A 26,182-nucleotide genomic window follows, 5' to 3' on the forward strand; every position below is an offset into this window, starting at 1 on the left:
ATGTGCTTGTGTCTGAGTGAAAGGAAGGAAAACTAAGAGTGCGTGAAATCTTAAAAATAGGGCAGTTAATGTAACAGTGTCTTTCTTACAGGTGCAATCCGTTTGCCATAAACTTGTGGAACAAGCCAAGACTTCTAGGTGCTACACTCTTGCAAGGGATTAAAATTCAACAGGGTGTTTACTACTAAGGAAAGTCCCAAGTACAACACTGCTCTGAAGTATTTAGCACATTTCTTCTAGGATTTATTTTGCCCTTGATTCTTTTTTAAATGGATGCAGTATTTGACTTCCTTAAACAGTAAATGAAAACTGTAGGTTTTTCAGTTAATTACAGCAGTACTGCTCTGTCCTCTGCAGTGAGCAAGAACTGTAACATGTGGCTTAGTCTCCAAAACAATTATACAAGCTACAAATGCTAAATTTGGTCCTTTCTAGTATTGTAGCAAGAGTACAGAGATTGTGTCCTGTGCCTCTTTTCCCCCAGGGACTTTGCCAAGTAGGAAGTCAAAGGCCAGCATTTGGAAATGTACTGGTGTGTGTATTTGGGCAACATTAACACATTCCCACAATCTGTAAGTCAGCGCTTGCTATAGTCAACATACTTTATTTTGGAGAGCTTGTAGGACTGAATGTGAATTCTAAGTCACAGAGCATCTTCTTTTTGGCTTGGTTAGCTCACCTTATTTCTCACTTCCACTTTGTGCATCAGAGGAGTAGGATTCAGAGCTCAGCCCTTAGTCCACGATCTGTGAATACCAAGCAACTAGTGCAATGTCCATGGTGTGGACAATGCCTACCACAGAATCCTACCTTGGGAAACCTACTTTTGTGGCTGATAGAAAAGCCAAGGCAGTGTTGTCCTGTCAGGCACTGCCATGGCCACAACAGTTTTCACTAAGATCTGATTTAGATAGATCTTCTGCCAAACAAACATCTCTTCTTTGAGTTTCATGCTAGATGGCATAACTATTGATACATGGTGGCCCTAATGACCTAGCAAACTCTCTTGCTTGCCTCTTTCTGTACTTTGCATTATCTGTGGAAGACAACCTATACTTGACCCATTTGAGCAAGCTTGGGACAAGAAAAGGACTGAAACAAAATGGAGCAAGAGGAAGCAGGCTGACAGGAGAACGAGCTCTGCTCTTGCAAAAACAATTCTTGTTTGTTGATGTAATAATAAATTTAATGGTTATTTGAAAGAAACCCTCTGGCATTTATGATTTTAAGAAAAAGGTCAACCTCAGTATGGTGCTCTGCAATTTAAAAACAAATGGTCTATATTAAAATGCTCTGCTTACAGGAGAACACTATTTCACTTGCACTTTAATGGAAGTTACAGGTGAATTGGAAGGTTTTTCATTTCATCAGAGCTTCAGTGTGTCTGTCTTTGATAAAGTGCTACTTTACAACTTTTACAGAAGGTAACTTTAATGAATTACAGTAAATATTCTAGGCTCTAGACCACAAAGGATGTATTTGCTAGTGATAGGAGCACAAAATGATCACTGACTGAGTAGCATGACTTAGGCCTCTTTTTAGAGAATTTAGTCAGGAAGATTTATTTAACTACATCGTCAAGAAGAATAAAAATTTAATTCCATTCTTTGCAGGAAAAATGTCATGGTAATGATCTTTGGAATTCGTAGAAGTCCTAGACTTGTCCTCCTATTCAGTCATGTTACCTACTGGCTGCTGGGGGACCTTTGGACTTTGATGTAGCTAAGGGAGAAAATTGGTGAGAACGCTAACAGAAACTAGATGCAGCAGATACCTCTTTGCCTCACTTGCAAGTGTTTTGTACTGGAGCTTCAGGCTCGTTTGTAAGTTTGATTGACTTTTGTGGTAGGTTGTATACTAGGAATGAATGACCAAGAAGTGAATTATAGGCTGGTAATTCATTGTGAATGTATGGGATTAATTTAAATTCCAAGGTTACTTTTCACTGCTTTAGCAATTTGTAAAGAAACTTTAAATACAAATAAATCATAATTATGTACCATTCCAACAGTCCTTTACACTGTTAAAGAAGTATAAAACGGTCAGAGTGTAAATGTGAATCAAGCCTCTCTGTCTCTAGCAGATGTTTAAAAGTGGCAACACTTTTTTTAAAGAAAGATCAGGTTTCAGCTGACGTGGAGATGCATAAAAGACTCATGTGTTGAGTTTGATTTTTCAGCTGATGTCTGATTTCAGTGAAGCTACATTCAATTACATCAGCAGAGAAACTTATATCATCTGAGAGATTTAATTCACTGTAAATGAACTCCAGCGATCCCAGACTGTACAATTTAATAACAACTTAATCCTCCTCAGTAACTGCATTGTCATGCTGTGGTCCAGATGCTGAAACGTTCAGAAGTGTTCCTTCAGCGCCTATTTAACAGCAAGTGAGACCACAGTCATTGCTAGGGCTGATACCCTCAATTTCCACCAATTCTTTTCATTGTTTCAGTTTCTGCTCCTAAGTAGACACAAGCACATCTGCCACAGTGTGTGACCTAGTCTGCTATTGTAATTGTACCCCTGCTATTAGTTGAGAGGGAAAGCGATGAGCAAAGCCACTGATACCACAATGGATGGCTTATGATGGCTGTCTGAGACTGCAACCTGACAAAAGTTTTCCTTATCCCACCTGTCTAACCTTAAAATGGTCTGAGATTTCCAGTGGTCTCTCTCCTAACATTCAGTTACCATCTACAGTCCTTCCTGTTTTCTAGACAGGGGTAGGAGCAAGAGAATAGCGCTTTGTTGTAGATCAGGCATGGGGGTCAGACAGCGATGACTATCCCAGTCGCAGTAGCGGAAGTGCTGCTGAAGGCAAATTGTGTTCCCTAACTGAAGGTTCCCCTTCACCAGGTGAAGAATAGGGGCATTGTAGAGACAATGCAGGTGGAACCTCTAGAGGGATGAGCCCTTTTCTTGCATGGGTAGCCTGCTGGCTGAGCTAGTAGCTTTATTTTATTTGGCAGAATGGCAGCAAATATGGTAGTAAAATGTGGAAGACTGAGAAATGAAAATCAGTGTATAAAGAGAGATGTCAATATCCAGTATGTTTTGATCTTGACAAAACTAGCATCTGTCAAAACAGTCTGAAGGTGGTGAAGTCTGCCCTGGGATGGTGTTAACTAGAAATGGAAAATGTCTTTGTTGTTTGTTTGTTTTTTTTTTTTAAAAAAAAAAAGTCAGCACTTTTAAATGCAGTACCTTCTGCTGGGAAACTAAAATGTAGACTGTTGTGTCTTTGTCCTACATTCCTAAACCTTTTTATACTTTAGCTCTGCCGATATACTGGAGGAAATAAGCAGCGCAAATGACAATTTTTTTGTTTTGAATCCTATTGCAGGGGTCAGCACCATTTCTTGTCTGTGCTACAGCAGGCACAACAGTGCTGGGAGCATTTGATCCTCTGGATAAAATTGCCGATATCTGTGAAAAGCATGGCCTCTGGCTTCATGTTGATGTGAGTTTGTATACTGTGTAGTTCTGTTTAGCATTACTTTTTTATAATTGCTATTTTTCTTTGACTGTTGATGTTTCTTTGTAGAAGTAAGTTGGGCTCTAATAACGTTTTGGTTTGGTTTGGTTTGGGTTTTTTTTTGCATAGAGAACAGAAATACATTCTGATTTGTCTCTGTTACATGTGCTGAAAAACAGCAAATAATTTGGTTGTGACAAGCAGTCAAAGCTATTTTGTCATTGTCAGGTCATATTTCAGAATTATTTTAGAATCGATTTCTTCTTCTTGCCACCTCCTAAAAATGTTCCAGGGGTGATTATATACAAATACAACTTTGGATTCTTTCCACATTCTGTTGGAGAATGGACACATTAGAATTGTGGTGTATGGTTCATACAGGTGAATTTCTGGCTCAACCTGTCATAAATTATTCTGTTTCATATTTACAGGCTTGAGTTTCCTATAGATCTCCTTATGTTTTTCTAAAGTGTTAAGAAATTTTTCTTTTCTCATTTCTTTATAATTTTAGGTTTGGATATTAAAATCCATTCACGAACCTTTTTGGAATAATCATTGAGCCTTTTTATTACCTGAAAGAGTTAGCTGTAAATGTATTTTTCTAAAACTAGGTCTCTTCATATATACTAAAATTGCATTTTCTTTATAATTGCAATGCCACAAATCCAGAATGGTTAGATGAAAAGCCATGGAGCAATGAGAGAATCTGGAGCAACATTAGTGGAGAATCTTAGACCTGCTCTAAATTTGTGAAGTGTTTGTTTAATGTTGAGTATCTGAGGAAAAATCATGTAGGCAGCGAAGTGTGTTTCAAATAAATGTCTCACAGACATAAATAAATAAAGTTGCTGTATGTGTAAGTCAAGAGAGTTTTTTTTATTGACTTGGAGGCAAAGATGCAGAATTTAGCCCTGGTGTTTAAAGTGTCTGCAAAGCTTCCTCATGGCTGTGTGCTGGTGAGAATGACCCAGCAGATTTTCAGCAGAAGTGCAGCATTCACTTTAGGTGCTAGTCTCTTGCGTGTCTGTGTATAGTTGGTGGAAAGAGGGATGTATTCAGAATCTGTCTTGGATCTTAGGTGAATTGAATAGACATGGCTGGAGCCATCTCCAGTGTCTGTAAGAGGACAATGAGTGGTTTCCTGACACATTCCCTGTAGCTGAATAACTAAAATTAGGTGGGATGAGCCTGGGCCATATTCTGAACTATATACTTCATAGGCAGTTGATAGTGTTTTGTAAAGAATTAACTTCTTCCAGTTTAGCATCATGTTAAACTAAGGTAAAAATGCCAGTGAATATCTTAAAGTTAATTTTCTGTTTGAAGAGTGACTGTCATTGTCAGATGTTAATTGATTCCCAGTAGAAGGACAAATGTCCAGTAATAAATTGGGTTTATAGTCTGGAAGACCAATAGTTCTGTTAAGGTGTGATTCATGTTACGAACCTGAGTGGTTCTCAGGAGTTCTATCAGTATTTCTTCCATCTTTCCTTTCACCCTCTATGAAGAGTTGAGTGGATGGCTGTTTCTTTATTTTTTGTTTAAAGTTTCTAGCTGTATTTATATGAGAACAGGGTATGGGGAAAAGACTGAAAACTTTCCACGTAAGAGACATTAGGCATACACGTATATACAAATGTGCTACAGTAAAATGAGCAGACTGTAATTCATAATGTGACCTTTTTTCACTCACAGCACCATTAGAAATAGGTTTGCTAGAATACGTGAAAAGGTACAGTGGGACTAGGCATTTGCCATTCAGAAAGAGTGTACGAGAAACATAGTGAAGAGTTGGGGTTTTTGTTTGTTTGTTTTTAAGCAAGCCTGCTTCCTTTCTAGCTTTATAGGCAGGAATATCATATTTTTGAAATCTGAGGATCTCCATTCCTCTGAAAGGCCCGGCTTCTTGTTGAATGATTTACACATGCAGTCTGAGTTATAGCAAGTAAGTACTGGTATTTGGGCCTGCTGTAACTTTGGAGGAAAAAAATGTACAGTGCAATTAAAACAAAGATTAAAAAACAGGGAAAGTTCTGTCTAATTTAGGACTTTTCATGTATCATTGTTGGGAATCAGGATTATCTACTGAAAATAGTCTTGAGCTGTTTTTAAGAATATCTTATATGAATGTCAGTGGTGTTATTTCCAGATTTACACTTATGTATCTCATTTCAGAATATTTTCTGATCCTGAAGATTTATATGTTTGCCTTAGGGAGACTCTTTTCATTAAATATGAGATGATAAAGCTTATGATTCTTAGGAAAGGCAAAAGGGAGAACATCAGCATAAAATCAGTGGGCTTCAGGAAGATAAATTTCAATGAAGTCAGAAGTAGTAGATAAGCTCTCACATGGAGACAAACCTAAAGAGGAAAAGTGACTTAAGGAAAAAGTTGTTTTAAGAACATAATACCAATAAGCCCAAACTGTCTCAGCAGTCAAGCCATTCAACAGCCTAAGTGCAGAGACTATAACCAGGCTTATTTTGTGCACGTAACAGCATTCATACACACATTCCAGTTGCTTATTGCATTCTATCATACATTATGATGCCTTTCTTATTGACTTGTTTTGCATCATCAATACGCACTCAAGCTCCAGCACTTATGTATGTCATGTATTATGTTAATGTAGCTTTAAATACTATGTACAAGAGTTTCTTCCCTGCTGGTCCTTTGACTTTTTTTCCTATGGCTAGACCAGTACAGAAAATCAGGTTTGACCTATTAGCTTGTGCTTAGGTCTCTAGAAAAGACAAGTGTTTGACAGAAATGAGATAGGTATGGCTGATCCTGCCTTTGGGGGTAGCATACTGTTGAGGTGACCTCTTGACGGCCTTTCTAGTCCTGTTTTTCAGAGACAGTGTGAAAATGTCATCTTTTTCAAATATAGACACCTTTGGATGCAAATTTTGTAAAGATTTATTATATTTCAATGGGTTGCTTATGAATTATGAAAATTGGGGAATAACTTAGTAACTGTTTTGACTTTATTCAATCATAGAATGCGAAGAGTAAAATTTGTCTATGAATAGGAAGTTCAGTTTGATTGTCTTCCCATAACATGGCAAATTTGGGCTAGCTGAAGAAACCCAGTTTCAAGTCATGGTTCTGCTACAGGATTACTGTGAAGATCGAGGCAAATCATTTCCTACCTTAGGTCTTACCTGTAGATTGAGCAGCAGCCCTTCATTCAGCAAGGATGCTGTGAGCATGACAACATAAAAGGTGATGTGGTGCATTAATATACTGCGTTAATGAGAACAACATGTGTTAAGACAAGTTACTAACCTGCCATTTCCCTTGTGAGCCTTTACAATTCCTGTCTCCTAGAGACAGCAGATCTTATTCCTAATGTATGGCCTCTGAAGTAAATACTGATGCTAAATTCTTAGATCAGCTATCACATCTGTTTCTTTCAAGGAAAAGAAGAACAAAAGCCATACAAGCATGTATTCTCCGTGCTTAGGTCAGGAATCTTCACATCAGTAATATTTTTTTTTTTCCTTCATTAGCCCAAAATGTATGAATCTTTTTTTTAAAAATAAGCTGAGTCCAGATGTTTTGTGGACTGATGCCTCCTGTGTGTCTCTGAGGAGCCTTGCTTGCTTCACAGGGAATTTTGCTTCAGTAGATTCTGCCTGCATGAACATTGAAAATCCTTTTTTTTCATATTTAATAATAATTTCTCAAATGCACTGTGTGACATGTCTACTGTTTGTTGTGTGTTCTCCCCACCCCTCTCCTGTGGACGAATATTGTTGTTTGAGAACTGGAGATTCACAGCACCTGGTGGGTGAAATCTGATCCTTGCAGAATTCATGGATTGACAATCACCTTCCCTGACTCCAGCTGCCCAGAACTTAAACTTGTAATAAAAGCTTGTTGTCTGGGTTCCTTCTATAGTCCGTGGAGAGAGACATCTGCAAAAGGTTTCACCCAAAGACAGGTGTCCAGAATAGATAAGATAACACTCAATAACAAATTTCAGTGGAGAGCTCCTCACTACACAGAAGGCCTAAATGACTCTTAGACCACACACTTGGCTCTTCGATGACCTGAGGGAGATGTGGTGAGTCTTACTCCATTTTAATGTCAGTTAGATTGCTGGTAACAGAAATGCTGCTCTTGCCTACTCATGGACTTCACTTTTCATATCCAAACTCAGTGGAAAATCTGAGCATGAACTTTGCAATTGGCAGATATTATCATTCTCTACTGTTTCCCTTGTGAATGTCTCAAAGGAAAAGGCTAGCAGGAAGAAGGTATGCAAAATGGGGCTTTCGCTCTCACTGCTTAGGTTTAGGCTGGGGGAAAAGAAGCACCTCTGATTCAATATTAGGAATGGATCTGGTTATGCAAGGACACTTCAGTTCATGCCCTTGCTTACACAGAAGGCACAGTGGAGTTTGTGGGTGACATAGTGGCACAAACCATCAGCTCCTCTATTTTAGGCACAACCCCAGGCTGCCATCTTTATTTCAGTAGATGATAGTAAAGGCAAAATTTAGCCCACTGATTATGTAGTAAACTTAAGTTTTAAATGAGATAAAACATCTTCAGAAATTATTAATTGAAGCATTATCAAAAGAACTTTTTACAAATAATATTGTCTTGGCTCTAAAAATTTTCCAACAGGCTTCTTGGGGTGGTTCGGCTTTGATATCAAGGAAGCATTGCAGACTTCTTCACGGCATCCACAGGTAAGTCAGTTTAGTTCATGGACACACTTACTAGGGACTGAGATGGAGGTCATAGGGCCTGTTGGCTTCCATAAGACCTGCATTTTCCAAAAATACTATTAACTGGAGAGGTTTCTGAAACTAGGGGGGTGAAATGGGAAATCTGATTTGTCTGCTTGGATTGCGTTTGGCCATTTTTGATTCTCTAGTACCCATGACTATATGTGCAATTTCCGCCTCCCTTTCTCCATTTATAAATTTTGCAGGGCTGATTCTGTCGCCTGGAATCCCCATAAAATGCTGTTGGCAGGAATCCAGTGCTGTGCTCTTCTGGTGAAAGACAACTCCGTAAGTCCTTCTGTCCTTCTTTTTTTTTTTTTTTTAATGCAGTAGGCTGTCATTGTTGTAATATGGGGGTGGAAATAATTAGAAAACAACTGCAAGTCAGTTTTACTACACTGCAGTACCAAGGCTGAATTATATTATTTTGAATTTCACCACAAAATTAATAAAGGGTGAATAAGAGAGCAGGGTCAAACTGATCCAAGTTGCTGTACTCACCAGTGGCCAAATTTTGCAGCTGGTGCCCTTGCTAGTTAACTTCTGTACATGATTTGCATTCAGAATTGAGTATTTTGTCACCTAGGTCTGCAGCACTTAAACACTGAGCTCATCAAAGTCCTCAGAATAGCTGTGATTCATTGGGACTGCAGCAGTACTGCATCTCTGTTTGAAGTAGACTGAGCTCCTCTTTGCATCCTCTTACATGGGTGCACCAGGGTGGGAAAGGAGAGGGATAGGAGCTGGAGCACATGCAGGTAAAGGTGGTGAGCCTTCTTTCCTCCCTCTACTAGTTCTTCCTCATCACCAGCGTGATTTAGGCTTACCAAAAGCCATGACTAATTAAAAGGTCTAACAAGCAAACAACAGAGCTCTGACCTCAGGTGGCACAAAAGTGAGATGAGTCTGCAATGTGGTAAAAGTCCCTGCTTACATCTTTGTGGAAGTCTTCTATCTTAATAAAGAAGCCAGTAAGAGGTCAATTATTTCAAGTCCCATTTCAAAATCAACCCTGCTAAAACTTATGCCCATTGTCCACGATCATGGGTGAGTTTTAGCTTCTACTTCATAGTTACGAATGACTGAACATCTTGAAGATATGGAGCCCCCCTGAGGTTTGCATCACTGTTTTGTGGCCAGGGTTTGTATATCACTTTTATAAATCTCTGTCAAAAGAGCTGATAGTTTATTTTCAGCTGCTAGTGGTTAGCTATCCATGTAATTGGTTACTAACTTCTGGTAGTAAGAACTGATGAGGACCAAAGAGCATAGATGCTAATCAGTGCTCTCTTGGAGCTCATTGCTCGAAGTCAGGGTTGAGTCATGGCAGGACAGCAAGGAGAAGCGTGCTTCCTCATTTCCTTCAACTAGAGTATGTGGGATTAAAAAGGATTAGACTCCAGGACTACCCATCCATCACTTTATCTTTATTCCAGGATAAAAAACAAGCAGAATGAAGTTATTGACTAAGATTAATGTGGTGTCTTAGTTGCAGGCTTGGGAAGAATTCACTGCTATATTTTTAACTAATTAGACCCAGTACATAGATATAGCCTCAGGTAATGATTAGACTACTTGGGCTGCATAGTGGAAATTTCTCAGGAAGAAAGAGGAAAGAAATGGAGAGGAATGAAATATCCTAGCTGCCCTGGCATTTATAGTAACTTTACAAACACTGTTCTAGCTGCAGGTCTCTGGCAGCCTTTCTGCATTCTCCTTCCTTGGAGTGTAATGTCTGGTAGAGCAATTGTATTCCACTTCTAAATCACAGCTAGGCAGTGTTGTGCTGGAAGTACCTGTAGAGCTGAATCCTAGGCCATTGAGGGGTGAAAACACAAGTATTACTGATCATACAATCAGATCCTGTTGTACTGTGAGAGGTCTTCTGGAAAGTAGAAGATTTCTCTGCATGGGGAGGAGAGAGCATTTTACTCTGTTTAATTCCTGGAAAATTGGCACTTAGATGTTTTGTGTATGTGCCAGTGCAGTCTTTATAGGCAGACAGACACGCATACAAATTTGAGTAGTTCCTTATCAGCTTTTTGAAGGTGTTGGAATATACATCCTTAAGAAAAAAAGATCAAATGCATATTTAAGACACTTTGGAAGAAAGGCTTTGCTTTGATCCTTTTGCAGAACAGGCAGCTGAATCCAGTTTCCCACTAAAAATGGTATCTGCACACCAGTAAGAGAAGGGAAGAGTACATGTATTGGTTTCTCACTTAGGAGCTTGTTCCACTGCTCCTAAATTACATAAATACCCATGGCTGCAGATGAAGCACATATTTATATGTTAACATAATTCCTTCATGCTGTGGTTAGGATGCATCAGTGGGAGCTGGAGGAGTTTGGCACACATTGCTTTGCTAGTGAATGTTCGAGGAACCTCAGGTAGTTTCTGAAGTGGTAAATTCTGCAAGAAATAAAAGCAGAAAAATGTTAAACATAGATGTTAAGTCCCATTTATGAATCAAGCCCTAGTTCCCTTTGAAGGACTGATTAAGGAAGTTTTGTTAGCCTGTCTTCCCATTTGCTTTGATGTCCATTTGGAAACTGTGGACTACCTCAGGATTAGTGTTAGGTGATTATAAGTGGACAAATAATCCCCTTCAGTTTTTCTTTCTCTCTCTCTTTTTCTTTCTTTTTTTTTTTTTCAAAAGTATAGATAGTTCAACAAGCCCAAGCTTTGTATTTTACTTTATGTATGAAAAGATAATCTTTAGAAAGAATAATCACATTTCTGAGGTAGTTGTAACGCCCTAATTTCTCATTAGCAAAAGTAATAGTGACTGGTTTTGTTTGATTTGTGTTGGGTTTTTGCCACATAGCATCAATAAAGCTATGTGGTTTAGCACTGTTAATAGGCTTAAGACATTGCAGCTAGATTATTAGAATTAAACATTGTACTTAAATATTTTCCTATACAGATTGAAAAAAAAAAAAGGATAAACTGCAGTGAAATGCTGATAAAAGACTATCTTCCAGCCTTAGTGAAACAAAATTGGAATGATTTCCAAAGAAGATAGAGAGCGAAAAGAGAAACAAATGTTTGACTTGCTTAGAAGGGGGAAGTGTTTTCACCAAAGGGAAAGAGAGGTTGGTTAATCCTCTGTAAAAGCTCAGATCAATGACAGCAGTTCCTCAGTGCTTAAAGCACTCAGGAAATGCACAGCTATCCCTTTTTCACTGCCATGCCCTGGGTAAATTTCATCACTTCTATAATAAGATAGACTTACTCAGAAAACACTTGTATTCCTGTGGCGTGAATTGCAGTGACTGTTTAAACACAAAGCTAGAGGGACTGATATTCTCAAAACAATGAGTGTCAACTTTTGTTCTCACATGTTCTTAAAATGCTATGAATCAGTCTTGGGTTCTACATACACCCTTTATGGCAACAGAGCTACTCTAATTTGTCCTTGCTATAATGCATATAAATGTGAATATTATCACCATATAGAGAACTAATGTTTATCATCAATGCTGAAGTTCTGTGACTTGTTGGAGTGTAGCACTAGGTTAGGTAATTAGCAATCAATTCTAGATAATGAGCAGAATTTTCACTTAGTTTTTCACTTAGTTAAAAATAAAGTCTCAAAGAATGTAGCTAATGAAATCCCAGAATGAGCACAGAATAGAATTGATTGAGGTGATCATAGTAGCCATCTACAGTGTCATCTCTTCCTCATTATTAGCAGTATCACAAAGGTATCTACTTCGCCGATTCCTTTCCAAGGCAGTTGCAGCAAATACTCTATTCCCATTGCTTTCTGTGTGGGCTTAGTACAACTGAGAGCTCTTTCTCATTTTTTGAGATGTATTACAGGGATGGCTTTTTGCACTGCACTGCTTTTGAGAATTTTCAAATATGCCTTTCAAAAGTATGCCTTCAAAAAGCATCCTTATTGCTTCAGATGAGGCAAATCAGGAAGATGTTTGTTTTGGGGGGAAAAAACTGTTTTGTTAATGAAATTGAAATTCACTTTTAACTAGCAATGGAAATGGAAAGACAGCAGAAGGCTTGTTGTAGATAAGTGTGTTCAATGAGAAAAATATCTTGAATTATGAAACTGGAGCTCTTATAACTTGATTTCAGTATCAATAATTATTCATTTATTTGCCATTAATTAGAACACATTACAACTTCATCAAAACCAAAGGCTATTTCAAACTTTGTAGTGGACTGGAGCCTCCATAAAAATAGTATTTCCATTTTCCAAACTTTAACAGCCCCAGTATAAGGCAGAGCACTACCATTAGTCTCTGTACAAAGGGTAGAAGGATAAAAGATGCTGAAGAAATAATCTCAAACTTGTCAAATGGGGCAGTTCTAATGAAATTTTTGCAATTCTTCTGAACAGATGAAGCAGCTTAGTTACTGTGTGGAAAACTGTTGGGGTATTCTTGGGACTGAGAATGTTGAGTTAGAAAGCATACTTTTATCCTTTTTTCTTCTAATTTTCCATCATTTGACTAGGAAAACTGAGATGACTTTGTCTTCAGCATGTTTTTCTGAGACAGCAGCAATCAAGGAGTAACTGCTTTCTTGAGCGTAACATTTATCTTGGATTTTTTTTCCTCTTCTGTTGTCTTCCCTGCCCAAACTCTATTCTGCAACATTCCCTTTCTCTTCCCTTCTCTTTCTGGTCTGGTCCACCCTGCTTCTTGCATTGGTCTGGCATGTTTCTTTCTTTCTCACAAAGCATGTTTTTTTTTCTTTTCCTGTCTGCTCTAGTGACGTGCTGGAGGATGTCCCTGTACTTGCCTCTGGAGATTGACAGCAGGCAGTATCTTCAGCAGGATTTCTTGAGCATGTTGCATTATTAGTAAGATAAGCAGATGAAAAAGGATCATCAAGCCAGCATGTCTTGTCAGCTTCAGATGTACCAGGAGAGTAGGACAGTACCCATAATTTTTTTTTTTACATGAAATATGTTGCTAGGAATTTGAGTTCACTCAGAGGTATTGAACTATTTGTTCTTGTTATGTTTTCACTCTAGAGCATTTGTTTTTAAACTATGAAACTCTGCAGCTGTACTGTGATCTTAGGTGAACTTCTTGGTCTTTCTTTAATATTACCAACTGAGTTTAGGTTTCTTGTGACAAACAAAAGTTATTTTCTCAGACAACAGGCATGAGGGGAACTAATATCCTGTAATGTCCTCTATTGTGCAGCTGTACTACATTCTGATAAGGCAGAAGATAGTCCTACATTGATCAACCCTGCTATACTCTCACTGCAGAAACACTGCAGAATTTTAAAGTCAGTAAGAGACAAAGCAATCAAATTTGTAGATGTTGCTGCCTTTTTTTTTTCTTTCTTTTTTAAAATACCATGTCTAGTAAACTTGTATTTCCCCTGAAAATCATGGTACAGAGATCTAAATGAATATGGCACAATGGCTTGACAGACTCCTGTTCCTGTTGTGCAGTTGCTAGCCAGAGAACAGAGAGCTGTAAAGAAACTGTAAAGGGCGCATGCTTCAGTGCTTGACTTTTCTTTGGTTTCTAATGTGAGCTTCTTGCCTTTCTTTTCCTGAGAAAGTTGGAAAGCAGGTGTGAGTATCCTATGGCAAAAAACTGCACCCAGCATTGGCTTTTCAGCTATGGCTACCGTGTGCTGCAGCAGCACAATATCACTGCAGAGGGAGAGAAGCTGCTGCCCCTTTTTTTGCCCAAGGTGTCACATAAACTCTTTTCACGAGGCTGAATGTGCTGATCCTGTGGCTAAAGAGTTCAGACTGAATTTGCTGTCCTTTTTGCAAACCAGTGGTATTACAGTGGGATTGGCAAACCCCTACAGAAGTTGTGGAGAAACCTTTAGTTGTGTTCTCCTTTTGTGATCTATGAATAGGTGTGCAGGCTGGTTTTTTTTGTTTGCTTTGGTTTTAGTATTGATGGAGGGAACTGAAAAGGCTAGGAGAGAGGGAGATTTATTCTGTGTATGCCAGTGGATTATTTCTCCTTTGGATTTTTTTGTCTTGACCTTTTATTCTCTATTTTATTGCCAGTTCCAAAGTTATCAGTAGTGTATTGTAATGTAGATCAAGAATTGTACCTCTGTTACAGGAATATGACACTTTGATTAAGAGTGATGTCAGACACTGTCTGCCATTTTAAAATCAGACTTGCAGCAGATGCAGAGAAAAGGATGAAATGTGAAATGCTTTTTCAGTTCGTTCAAACTGAAGAGTGGTGTTGAATTGGAAAATGAATTGTGCTCTTCGAGATACTGTTCAGCAACTTCTGTCATGCTGTCCACTTCTGTTCCTTGGTCTGTTCTGCATGGAAGACTTCTGGTTCAACTGTCACTTAAATACATGTTTGCAGGTCTGAATTAGATGCTGTACCCATGTTTTTAACCTCATCTGAATTTCTATTCTGGTATTATCTTATAGACTGTGGTTTATTTTTCTTATCCACTTTTAATATCACTGACAAATTTACAACCTTTTCTGTCTCCTGGGCTCCTTGTAGGGCCACCCTCATCTCTGCTCTTGTAACCTGCTTTCTGCCAGCCCTTCTCTCTACTTCATAGAATTACAGAGTGTACTTTGATATTTCTTTCTTCAGCCAACGGCCAGTCCTATGCCTCTTCTCTTCCGCTGCACCTTTAAACCTATGACAGCCTCCTTTCTGTTTCCCAGCTTTGTTATTTGGTGGAACTTGCCATGTTACTCATTTATCTTTGTCTGTTTTCTGCTGCTCATCTCTGCCAAGACAGCGTCTCAGAAGTTGGAGACTGGAGATTGTTGAATAAAAGTAATTTCATTAACAAACCTTAATTAGGGTATGCTAAGGTACCTTTTCTGAGGTTTATTTTCAAATGTTAAAATTATCTGAACTGTGAAAAGAGACAAAAATTGAAGTTGTACTAGTCTCCTTGCGGTGTTTCCACTCAAACAGATAGCCTATGCTAAATCCTCAGTGACCGTTTTCTGGTAAGGGCTAACTTGGGGCTAAAAATCTTCCCTACCTACAACTAACTGTGCCATTTATAAAGTTCTTTATTTGACAGAGAAGGAATAGATTGAGCCATTTGTGAACATGTAGAAAGCTTCTTAGGGGCTATTCTTCTAATCTATGGACTGGAGCAGTGGACACAAGCTTCTCCTTTCTCTTCCCTCTTTCCCACCACCTATGTATGTCTTTGGGCAACTGTTTCTGTGGTACCCACCCAATCCCATGGTTTCGTGAGATCTGAGTTGGAATTCCTCTTCAACCTGCAACTCTACAGTGACATTAATGAAGAAAATAATAATAAAAAGAAGTTTCCTTGTTGTCAGCGCTGACTTCACTGGGTTCAGGTTCATCCAGGATTCTTAAACTACACCATAAGCTTTGGATAGTTTCCTGCACATTCAGTTCTGTTTTACTAAGCAGTTGGTACAGACAGGAAAAAAAGGCTTTGGCTTGTGAAGATAAAAAGGTTTGAAAATGCTAATCAGCAATCTAAGTCTCTATTGTGTTTCTAATAGGGCCTCCTGAAGAAGTGTTACTCTGCCAAGGCTGCATACTTGTTCCAGCAGGACAAGTTCTACGATGTCAGCTATGACACTGGTGACAAGTCCATTCAGTGCAGCAGGCGTCCGGATGCCTTCAAATTCTGGCTGATGTGGAAAGCCTTGGGAACCACAGGCCTTGAGGAGAGAGTAAACAGGGCACTGGCTTTGGCTAGGTACTGCCTCACAATTTTGAATATGTCTGGTCTGTTTAATTGATTGAAATGTTGACACTGCTGATACTCTGTATCCTGGAACAGACCACATTGTTACTTTTTTCCCCTCTCCTTTTGTTTGTGTATAATAGGAGAAACTAATAGCAATAATGAGTGTTATTACATTTGCTACAATATTTAGTAGTAACTATTACTTTTGGCAATAAGCATAGGTTTTGGTAAACATAGAAGTCCAAATTCGACTATCAATCTATGTTGTTTAACATTTGTGTTATCTGAACCAGACTTAGGACAGGTTTGCCAATACACCCTCTTCTAACTAATAACTGTGTTCTGGTGTTACTGTAAAAGGAGCCCTATGTGCCAGGCTCTTGAGCTGTGTCTAGCAAGAAGTGAATTAACCATTCTTCTCTTAACTTCATTCCTCATGACTGAGGAAACGCAGAAAGCTGATGAGGGGAAATTCGTATGAGGACACTGTTAATAAACCTCTACTACATCCTAACGTTAAGGCATATTGTTCTGAGATACTGCTTGTTTTTTCTCCACAAATTTGCTGAAGTTCTTAATGCTTACAGTGTGTTCTGTTAGGGACTGAAACACCTTTTGCTTGCAATCTTCCCCTTGCCTGCCCTGTTCAATTTTACTAAGTTTTTGGTCTTGCAGAACTGAGGTTCAGAAGTGAATTCTGCAAAATTATTGCTAGAAGTTTTTTCTAAAGTGATGGTGATGTCTCAGTTTCTGGGAAGAAACTTCCATACACAGGTTGCTTTGTCTTCTTATTTCAATATTATTTCTTCTATCAGATAATGGCCCATTAAAAACAATTCACCTGAAGTATCATATTTGTTCAGAATTTATACAAGATAAACCCCAGTGAAATCTTCACCAGTTCGTGGGCTAGCTATATGCTACCATAAATCAAATCATTAATATTGAAAAAGTCACCAATATCATATTGCCGTTTTATTTTTGATATGGACTACCAAGTTGAAAAGAATTGAATCTTTACTCCAGTGACAATTAAAGGAGTAGTCTCAGTTTAATGAAGTCACTTAAAGAAAAGGTAAAAATACCCATGACCTAAACCCAGAGTAGATTAGAAAGAAGCAAAACTAGAAAAGCCCAGATGAGCTGTGGCTTTTTTCTCTGTTTTATTTCTTTAAAGCCACTCATTGTTTGGGTGGTTAAGTGTTCCTTAATATCTTCTTGTTAAATTGCACCTTGTTTTTTTTCCAAAGCATTGTACTGTTCTGTGTCTCTACAGAGTAATTCATTCCACTATCAGTAGGAGAATTGAGCCTTATCAAAGTCACTGGGCAAGGTCATTTGACAGAGTGTAGTGATTAATGACCTTTCTGGGATCAATATTTTCTTTGAATGTTAGGATTCGGCTGGTAGCATTTCCAAGGAGTGACTGGGTTGTCTTTTTTTTTTTTTTTTTTTTTTTTTTTTTTTTAAGAAATTTAATTCTTGGTCATTATGTGATGAAGTATATTCTTTACAGTAGCTGCATTGCTACCTTGGGTTTGCATGGACATGGGCACTATGCCAGGCTTCCTACCTACTCAACAGCTGTGCAGCCTTTCTTCTGATTTGTTACAGTAGGTGTTACTTTGATGTTGCAAAGACAGTATTTCAGCATATCTGAACACAGAGCTGGATTAATTCTGGAACTAGTCCAGTGACTATTGAATTTAACAGCAAGATTACTTTCCCCCCCCCCATGGCCAGGCAGAGCTGCCAAGGGTTTAGGGTAATGGCAAGCACGTATTTCTGTTGCATCAAACTTGGCTTATTGGCTATTCCATTAATTTCTTCTTGTTCTGGAGATAAATCATATTTTCAGTGTATTAGATATCCCAGGAACATTGTGATGCTACCTATTTGGAAAGGCTTATTTTTAAAATACCTACAGTAGAGCATCCTGCTGATCACTTCAGAAAATTTTTTGCTGGTTGTTTTTTTCCCAATTATTTTTGATGCAGGGATATTGCTTTATGAAGTACACTAAAAAGAAAATAAAAGTTAACTGCTTTTAGAATACAACTATAATCAGCTCTGCATTTTATGCTTCAGCATCTTTGCAGTTTTTCTGCTGGATTCCTCTTCTGACACCCACTCTTAGTAGACATATGTCTACTTTCACTGCAGATCTCCACCCCTCATTTTCTGCAAGGCTTAATCATAGCAAATACCACTTCTCTGTGCACTCCAGTCCTCACTGAGACTGAAGCCCTTCTGACATTCTGCAACCATGACACGATAATAAAATACCACTGTCAACTGTGGAAAGATGCACAGAGCAAATTGCTTCACTGCCATCAAATGGTCCTGGCAAGATAAGTCATGGGTGATGGATTTTCTAATGGCTGCCTTCTTAGGCTATTGGCAATGTAGTTAAGGATGTGATTAACAGTGTTGTGAGCTTGACCGACATCAGATATCCTATGTCAGATGGTGACATAAAAAAAAAAAGGCACTTGTGATAAGAGGGAAGGGTATTAAGCATTGTAAAATAGCTTTTAACAATTTAAGACTTGAAAAAAAAAAGGGGGGGGGAACTGTCAGAGGAAAGGTGGTCATAAGTAGGTTTCTTTTTCAAGATTTAATTAAAGCAAAAAAAAAAAAAAAATGGAGAGCCACTGTCTTGTGAATAGCCTGCTGATTTTGCTGAATGTTGGTTTTATGGCACAGACAAGTATCTTCTCATCAACAGGACAAAAGCACTGAGCTTGTTTTTACTTAAGACAATTCCCCTACAGAAACAAGTTCCTCCCAACATGCTCACATGATATCTAGTCTCCTATTTACCTTTCAGCATGCCTCTCTTTCAGCCTAAACAGTAGTGTTGGCATTAATAGCCAGGTAACAAAGAAATGCACACAGTAGGATCTAAAAGGTCATGGCAGAAAAGACCCAGAACCTCAACTTGTTATAGTGAGAGGAAGCATCTCAACAGTGCACAGTGCGGCGCAACTCAGAGCTGCGTGTCGTGGGAACTGGCACTCTACCACAGCAATCATTTTGCAGGGATGTGTGCTAAGAGGTAATGAGTCACACGCATGATACTTGTTAATGATAAACAGCATGACAACTCCCCATGCTCTGTTTTGAAAAACATACACCATCTAGGGTATTGTTTACTGGCTCCCTAGCCAACCTGTTTCTGCAGAATAGCAGGCATTTCAGATACAACTGTGCTAGAGGTGTCCCTGTGGGGGCGGGTTTCAGGCATGTGGATAGGACCAAGGGGCGTTATTCTGACGGTATTCTTCTTCCTCAAGTAGTGGATAAAATAATTATTTGTGTCATGACCAGTAATGCAGCCATGGGCAGGAAAATGCCAAATAAATGCAACAAAAGAACAGATTTGTACACAATGAGTAGTCAACTGTCTCAGTTTTTTTACTGTTAGACAGCAAAATCTTTGTGTAGAGGACTAAAATTCTATTGAAGTGGAAAAGCTGTGTGAATTTGAGGTGATTTCTTTGGAGTTCTCCTTGGGAACGCTTTGGAAGGGGGGGAATAAGAGAGGTCCCAGCTATGTCACAGTGTCCTCTTTGCTTCAGAATTCCTGTGTGATGTATGCCATGGCAAAGTTGAGGTCATGTTTTAAAAAACTTCTATAAATTGAAGCTGTTTGGATCCAAAGTTTTGATTCAAATCCATCTTCCTATTGAAGGTTTCTGTGTTTTTCATACTGACAGGTGAAAGAGAAAAGAAATACTTATTTCAATGCATTGTTAGCATAGGATGCCCAGGGATTATTGTGCATCATCAGTGGCTCACTGAATGGAAATGTGCACTGTTGTGTACAGTGTGGAATAAGGACAGTACTAGGAAAACTGCTGGCCTTGACATATGTGGAAACTTTTAAATTCTGGGCTAAACGAAGAGGTCCGGTGACAGTAGTAGTGTAAGAGATATCAGGCTGACCATGAAATAGCGTGGCAGCACAGCATCATCACTTGAGAAAAAGAGGTGGAGGAATTAATTGTAGAGAGCAACATCAATGGAAATTTGCATTCTGAAAGTTCACAGCCTGATGCAAACAGGATCAATTGTGTCATGTGGCTCCACTGAAAATCTCTGCCTGGGGACAGAATTTGGGCTCTCCTCAGTGCTCCTTGGCTGGCTGTAGCCTTCATTTGTTTTCAGGAACTGATAGCTACTGCATTTTCACAGCAGGTAGAGATGAGGTTTAACTCTGGTTTCTTTAGGGAGGGTAAAAAAAAAATGAAAAGAAGAAAAAGGAAGAGGAGGAAAAAAAAAGTGTGTACATGTTCAAGACCTTTGTTGTTGTTGTCTGTATGTATTATTTTCTTCTATGCTTTAAAACCCTGCATTTTTAATTACAGATACCTAGTGGAGGAAATTAAGAAAAGAGAGGGGTTCCAGCTTCTTTTGGAGGTAAGTGAAAATGGTACTGAACTGTTGTTATTGGGGGGGGTTGTGTGTATCTATTGTTTGATTTTGTTCTTTTTAGCCAATTGCCTATATGTATTTGAAGTATATAATATAATAAGTTTATGTATTGGAGATACATAGATATGATTGAACACATGTAACATGCTCTGTATTCCCTACCATTACTCTACCTATTTTCCTAGCTTCTGGGCCTGTATTGCCTCAGGGGGTATAGATGGAGCTCTTCTCTGTGAAAGTGAAAAGTCTGGCTACAGAAAAGCAGTGCTTGCCAGACTTAAGGGTAAGACTGTGTGCTGGATGGAAGAATATTTTGCTCCTAAAAATGGACTTTTTGTGATTAAAGTCCATGGTTTTTTTCCTTAATTCTGTTTCTACACCAATCTTCCCCCAAACTACACAAACATAGTGTTTTTCATTCATCTTTGCTGAATCTGTCAACTTATTATCTATTGGTGATCTTGCTTGGGGGAGAGTGAGTAAAGGGGGCAGAATTAAAGCGCTGTTTTTCCACTTATCCTCAGCTCTTTGGTTAATAAGACTAAGGTGCTGGGGATGTTGCAAAGACCTGTCTTTTTAGAAAAACCTGCATTGTTGAAACTGTGTGTGTAAGTGTGTGTGTGAAAGACAGCTGGGTATGTAGTGTGGGGAGGAAGAGACCACATGGTGGAGGAAGGGGAACCAAGTAAGTGCCATACATGGAGACCAGCAAACCAAAACGATGCAGATTTGCTTTACACTCGCTGATGCCATGAGCATTCCAGGTTAGGCTAGAAGAAATATGAAATATAAAAAATGTTTTATACTATTCATATAATATAAACTTTTCCCTTTAACTCTGAAAACTGCTAATTTCAAAGTGCATACTGGGAAAATTTACATGGATTAAAGAATTTTGGGCCAGCAGCACATTCTGGGGTTCCTAAAGTGGCAAGTCTATTAAAAGCTCTCCATTTATTGTAGAGCTTAGCAGAGAGCCCAGATCTACTGTACATGTGAAAGCTGTTGGTGAGAGCAGAGGCTGCTATTCAGTTCCTGCAGGAACAGGACACTCAGATTAAAAGTGGGATTGGAGGGAGTGCTATAGTATGGGCTATGAGAAGGAAATTGAGCAAGGGGTAAGAAAAGGTTTTCAGGGGTGCAGGGGGACAAGCAGTGAGAATTCAAAGAAAAACTGCTGGGAGGCAGCTAGGCCCAGTTATGTGAGCCCTTTCTGAAAGGAAGTTGGACTTTGGACAAGAAGCTCAGGAAGATGATCCTCTGATACATGCAGTGAGGAAAGTCCTGCAACAAGAACCGCTCTATGGCCTGGAAATGCCACTTGCGCTTGAGTCATCTTGAACTCTTCTGTGGTATAATTGCTTACCTGCTTGGATAAGAGCTGTGACAAGATAACCAGAAATAGAGTGAAGCATGGGGGTAGTTAAGTTTTTCTAGGATGAATGGTATTTTCAGAGGGGGATGATGTATTTGATGTGTGAAAGGAAACTGAGATAATCAAGAAGGCAATATAAGCAATATGGTAATATATGCCATCTGTCTACTCCTGCCATCTGATTTTAAATAGTTTTAAAATAAACCCTGTAACAGCGAGCTAGTGCTTGTGCTCATGAAGAAGCTGCTGCCTTTTCAGAGTCTGTGTTTATGTGTATACTCAATGCATGCTCTTTGGGGAAAGAAATGGGACTTTAAGAGCTGAGCTTTATTTCATTCAGTGGCAGCAGGTGGCAGGTTTGCAGCTCTGTTCCTGCTGACAATGATATTCTTCTTGATGATTAAATTGTATTTAATGCATTCTTTGAAGCGAGGCAGAAAATGATATGAGCCGTTCTCAGTGCCCTTTCATGAAAGAACATGTTTCAGCTGGTGGGCTCTCCTCGTTCAGGAAACTTCCTGGGATTGTGATAGCAGCCATGTTCACAGTGGCACAAAGAGATGGTGTGACCCAGCCACTAAGCTCCCTTTTAACTTCAATTTTTTTTTTCCTTTCAACCAGTACTAATGAGGATGGCATGTGGGAGGGGAAGAGGGGTGTGTGAGTTTATAATCCATGTTATAATGTAGACCCCAGTTACATACTGTGTTGCAAATAATGTAGGTCAAGTTTGACTGAGTGGTTTTATGGGTAGTGTTGGATGGGATTTAAAGGCACATCTATTCCTCGTGCTATTGCTATCTGTACATGAAAAAAAAATAAAAAAATGTTCCGAATTAGCAGGAACTGTAGAGAGGCCCTGGACTGGTCTGCTGGGAACTTTTTCTCAATCACGTATGAAACAGAAACCTCATAAGCACAAAATGCCTTATTTTATGGTACATGGTGAACAGCCATTCTTGTTGGGAGTCTTGCAGGTAACTCTCTGCCGAGTTTAAAGCCAACATTTCTCTGGAGGGAAGCAGAGATCTGGAGTCTCAGTCTTTGCTCAAAAGGCCTGCTTAGATATTGGGCAAGATGTATCCAGCCTATGGCATGTACCCTGCAAGGGGTCCTGAGATTCTTATAAAATGTGGAAATTGAGAAAACCAACATTAACTCCAGCACTGTGTAGTGTGCTGTATGATATAAAAGGAGATAAGCAGCGTTCAGCAGAAAAATGACTAGGTGTACAAGTGTTAAATGGTGTCAAAAATTAAGTTTGTTTTGTGTAAAATGCATCATAGGAAATTTCCATTTAAGAAAAACACTAAAAAGTAAATATATTCTTCTCTTTAAAGTTGCTTCAATTTTTAAATCTGTAAGTTACCTCTCTATCCTCTCTTACACTTTTTTCTAATCAAAATTTGTAGTGAGCAAAGCAATGTTAAATATGTATATAGGAAGAAGAAATTAAAAAGGAACACCAACAGGTTTCCTTTTGCTGGCAGCAGGAAGAGAAATGGATGATATGAAAACTATTTCTAGTTTCAAAAAAGGGAAACAAGAGGTTAGTTGGAGATTGAAGTTTTAATGAAAAGGATATAAACTCAAAGCCCCCCTCCCCCCCCCCAAATAAAGATAGAACTCTTTGACAAGCTATATATAATATGTGTTCCTGTCCCTTTTGTTATATCTCATAAGAAATCACTTGTTCTCTTGTTTAGCCGGAGTATGCAAATGTTTGCTTTTGGTACATTCCACCAAGCTTAAGAAAAATGGAGGATGGACCTGAATTTTGGCAGAAGCTACACCAGGTGAGTGTCACATAAGCAGTGTTCTCTGTAGTTTACTCATTTATCTGTATGCTAGATAAGAATGTGAAATAGCCCTTGGCTTTGCTCACCATTAACCTATCAGTAGAATGGGGATTTAATCCTTAAATAGATTTTGGTAGGATTTAAGTTTGTTCTCTGTTTAGACAAAGCTAATTAATATTTTTCTTAATGTAAGAGATGCAGGCATTTACAAGTATTCAGCTTACTATCAAAGCTGTTAGCAGCTGGCAGAACTGAGAGAAGAGGAACAGTATTGTCTGCATCTCTTGTCTAGACGGAGTGAGTATTCATTACCTGTTTCAGACACTTAACAATGCTGTCCTTGGAACTTGCATTATCATAGATTATCATAGATAATGCAAGACAAGTGAGGAAGTGCTTAAGAATGCATTTCTGATGTTAAACAACCCATAAATGACAACAAGAATACAATGGGGAAAAAACTTCATTGGTGAGCATTTTGGTAACTCTTTGCCATCCTGGTAGAAAATCATGAACATCTTGAAAAAAGCAGCAGTACAATTTTGAAGTTGCTAGTGGGGAATCAGTAGTTAAGACTTAATTAAGAAGCCAGTAGACACTGTGGGATTATGTTTTACTGAATAAGCTATTCTGTGAGGAATTGAATTTAATTCATTGTTTGCTCCTCTCTCTAGCAGCTTTGGTGTTCTGCATTTATTCTTTCCTTGAATTTGCTACTAGAAATTTGAACTAGAACATAGATGTATTTACCATATGCATGCTTGCATATGGTATACATACTATATATACATGCATACTTTCTATAACATCTGCTCTCCTTTCAGCAGCTTTACTTTCACAGGAATTGCTTTCAGTTTATGCTGGATGCTGGTGTCTTTAGGGGTGAGGTCTTCCTTAACCCTGTCTGTATTGTTTTGGAAAGTATATTTAACTTTCACAGTACAAAGCCATGCGTAGCCACAGTGTGGATACAAGGGCTTTGTATTTACCATGCTTTCACAAAGCATGGATGAGTTATGATCCTTTCATATGGTGCTTCCCCTCCTCTTGTTAGAGTGGAAGGCCTATGTGTGTGTATAAATGTATACACACACACACAGAGCTGTATAACAGCTCCTCTACCCGTGGAGGAGTGAGGATTTGGAAAGGAGCAATGGGAAGGCATAAAAGAAATAATGCTGCAACTGCCATCTTTTGGTTTATGTACGCTATGGAAGGGACTGAGGAGGGAAGGGATGAAGCCCAATGAATGGCTTTAAGCATGTATGTTGTCCGTGGGTTATTGAGTGTAACTTAGTGGTTCTTTTGCTCTGCTGCTCTATGGTGCTTCCAGTCAGGGTGGGGAATAGATGCCTGGTATATACTGGTATATATACTGGTATAGATAAACTGATGCTGGAAATGCAGATTTTCTAGCTGGTGTTTTGTGGGAGAGAACTTGGAAAGCAGTTTGTGTGCAATTTTTCCCAAGAACTGAGCACCACTGCAGATCTCAACTACTCTTTTCATGGGCAAGGTGACATTTTCTTGATTCCTACGCCTCCTCTGATGAAGCATTAATAAACCAAAATCATAAACCAGAACCTATTTCCCTCGTCCCCACAAAAGCCTGAAAAAAAATCTACCACAAAACAGACCAAAACTCCCTAGCAAAGCAAGGCACTGAATGGCACAAATTTCTGTCTTGGAGGAAACAACAAATGGTGATTGTTAGTTGCGTTGCTTTAGGCACTGCTGTGAAGTTCTTGGACACTACAGAAATGAGCCTGTTAGACAACTAAAACATTATTTCACCTCCGTGATTCTCTACAGGGACAGGTCTGGGGTTACTTTGCTTTTTGGATGTTGAGGGCCATTTTGGCACACAACATGCATCAGTGAGCAGATGAGATGACAGCACTGGGTCACAAAAGATAAGACTGACTTGACTTTTCCAGCTAATGTCAATTTGTTCTAACATTGATGCAAACAGCATAGTCATTATATTACTATTACATTAATCAGTACAAATATATGGCTGGGCAAGCAGGAATGCATCCTGATCAGCAAGGTGTAAGTGATAAGAAGATGAAGACTGAAGAGGTTGTTGCATTATGCCATTGATGGGCAGATGGGGATGTGTATATTTTCTTGACTGCAAGTGTTTCCTGAATATTCCCATCATTCCACTAAAGTGATCATTAAAATGGTTTAATTTACAATTTGTATTTTCACACAACATTTTAACATCACAGTTATTCTGTTTATCCAGAAATCAATCTTCCTTTTTGTTGACCTGCATATCTGACAATAATTAAGGAAATGTATGGCTTAAAAATCCCTTAAGTAATTGATTTTATTCAACTGCTTGTTCAGCAATATTGTTCAGCATAACATGCTGTCTTCTACGGTTAGTTACGTGAGTTTTAGTGCTGGTGAAAGTTGATAAGCAAATAGCTCTGATCTCAAGTCTTCAGCTTTGTGAAGAATTTGCATAGTCCTATGCAAAATAACCCTGAAGGTATTCTGCTGTACTGGCTCTTCTTCAGCTTCCATGGCCCACTTTATGTGGAAATGTGTTAGGGCTGACTGGATTGCAGAGTGATAGCTGATTCTGATGTCAGTCTTCCAGCTGTCCTACATAAACTGTGTCTCTCAGGAACCTATTTTTTTTTCCTAGTGTGTGTGTGATAGGCTGTTTGT

At 38.8% G+C, this 26,182-nt stretch overlaps 1 protein-coding gene across 2 annotated transcripts in view; it reads left to right on the forward strand.

Moving 5' to 3' along the window:
- GADL1 (glutamate decarboxylase like 1) overlaps positions 1–26,182 on the forward strand; it is a 98,841-nt gene that overhangs the window by 36,623 nt on the left and 36,036 nt on the right. For both annotated transcript variants that reach the window (XM_049798556.1, XM_049798555.1), the window contains exons 9-14: positions 3,347–3,463; positions 8,117–8,181; positions 8,427–8,508; positions 15,699–15,898; positions 20,260–20,311; positions 23,408–23,497. In XM_049798556.1, the coding sequence (XP_049654513.1) occupies positions 3,347–3,463; positions 8,117–8,181; positions 8,427–8,508; positions 15,699–15,898; positions 20,260–20,311; positions 23,408–23,497 (606 nt within the window). The remainder of the gene's footprint in view (positions 1–3,346; positions 3,464–8,116; positions 8,182–8,426; positions 8,509–15,698; positions 15,899–20,259; positions 20,312–23,407; positions 23,498–26,182) is intronic.

Source organism: Accipiter gentilis, chromosome 4 (assembly GCF_929443795.1).
Source record: "Accipiter gentilis chromosome 4, bAccGen1.1, whole genome shotgun sequence".
In the NCBI taxonomy this organism is placed as follows: Eukaryota; Metazoa; Chordata; class Aves; order Accipitriformes; family Accipitridae; genus Astur; species Astur gentilis.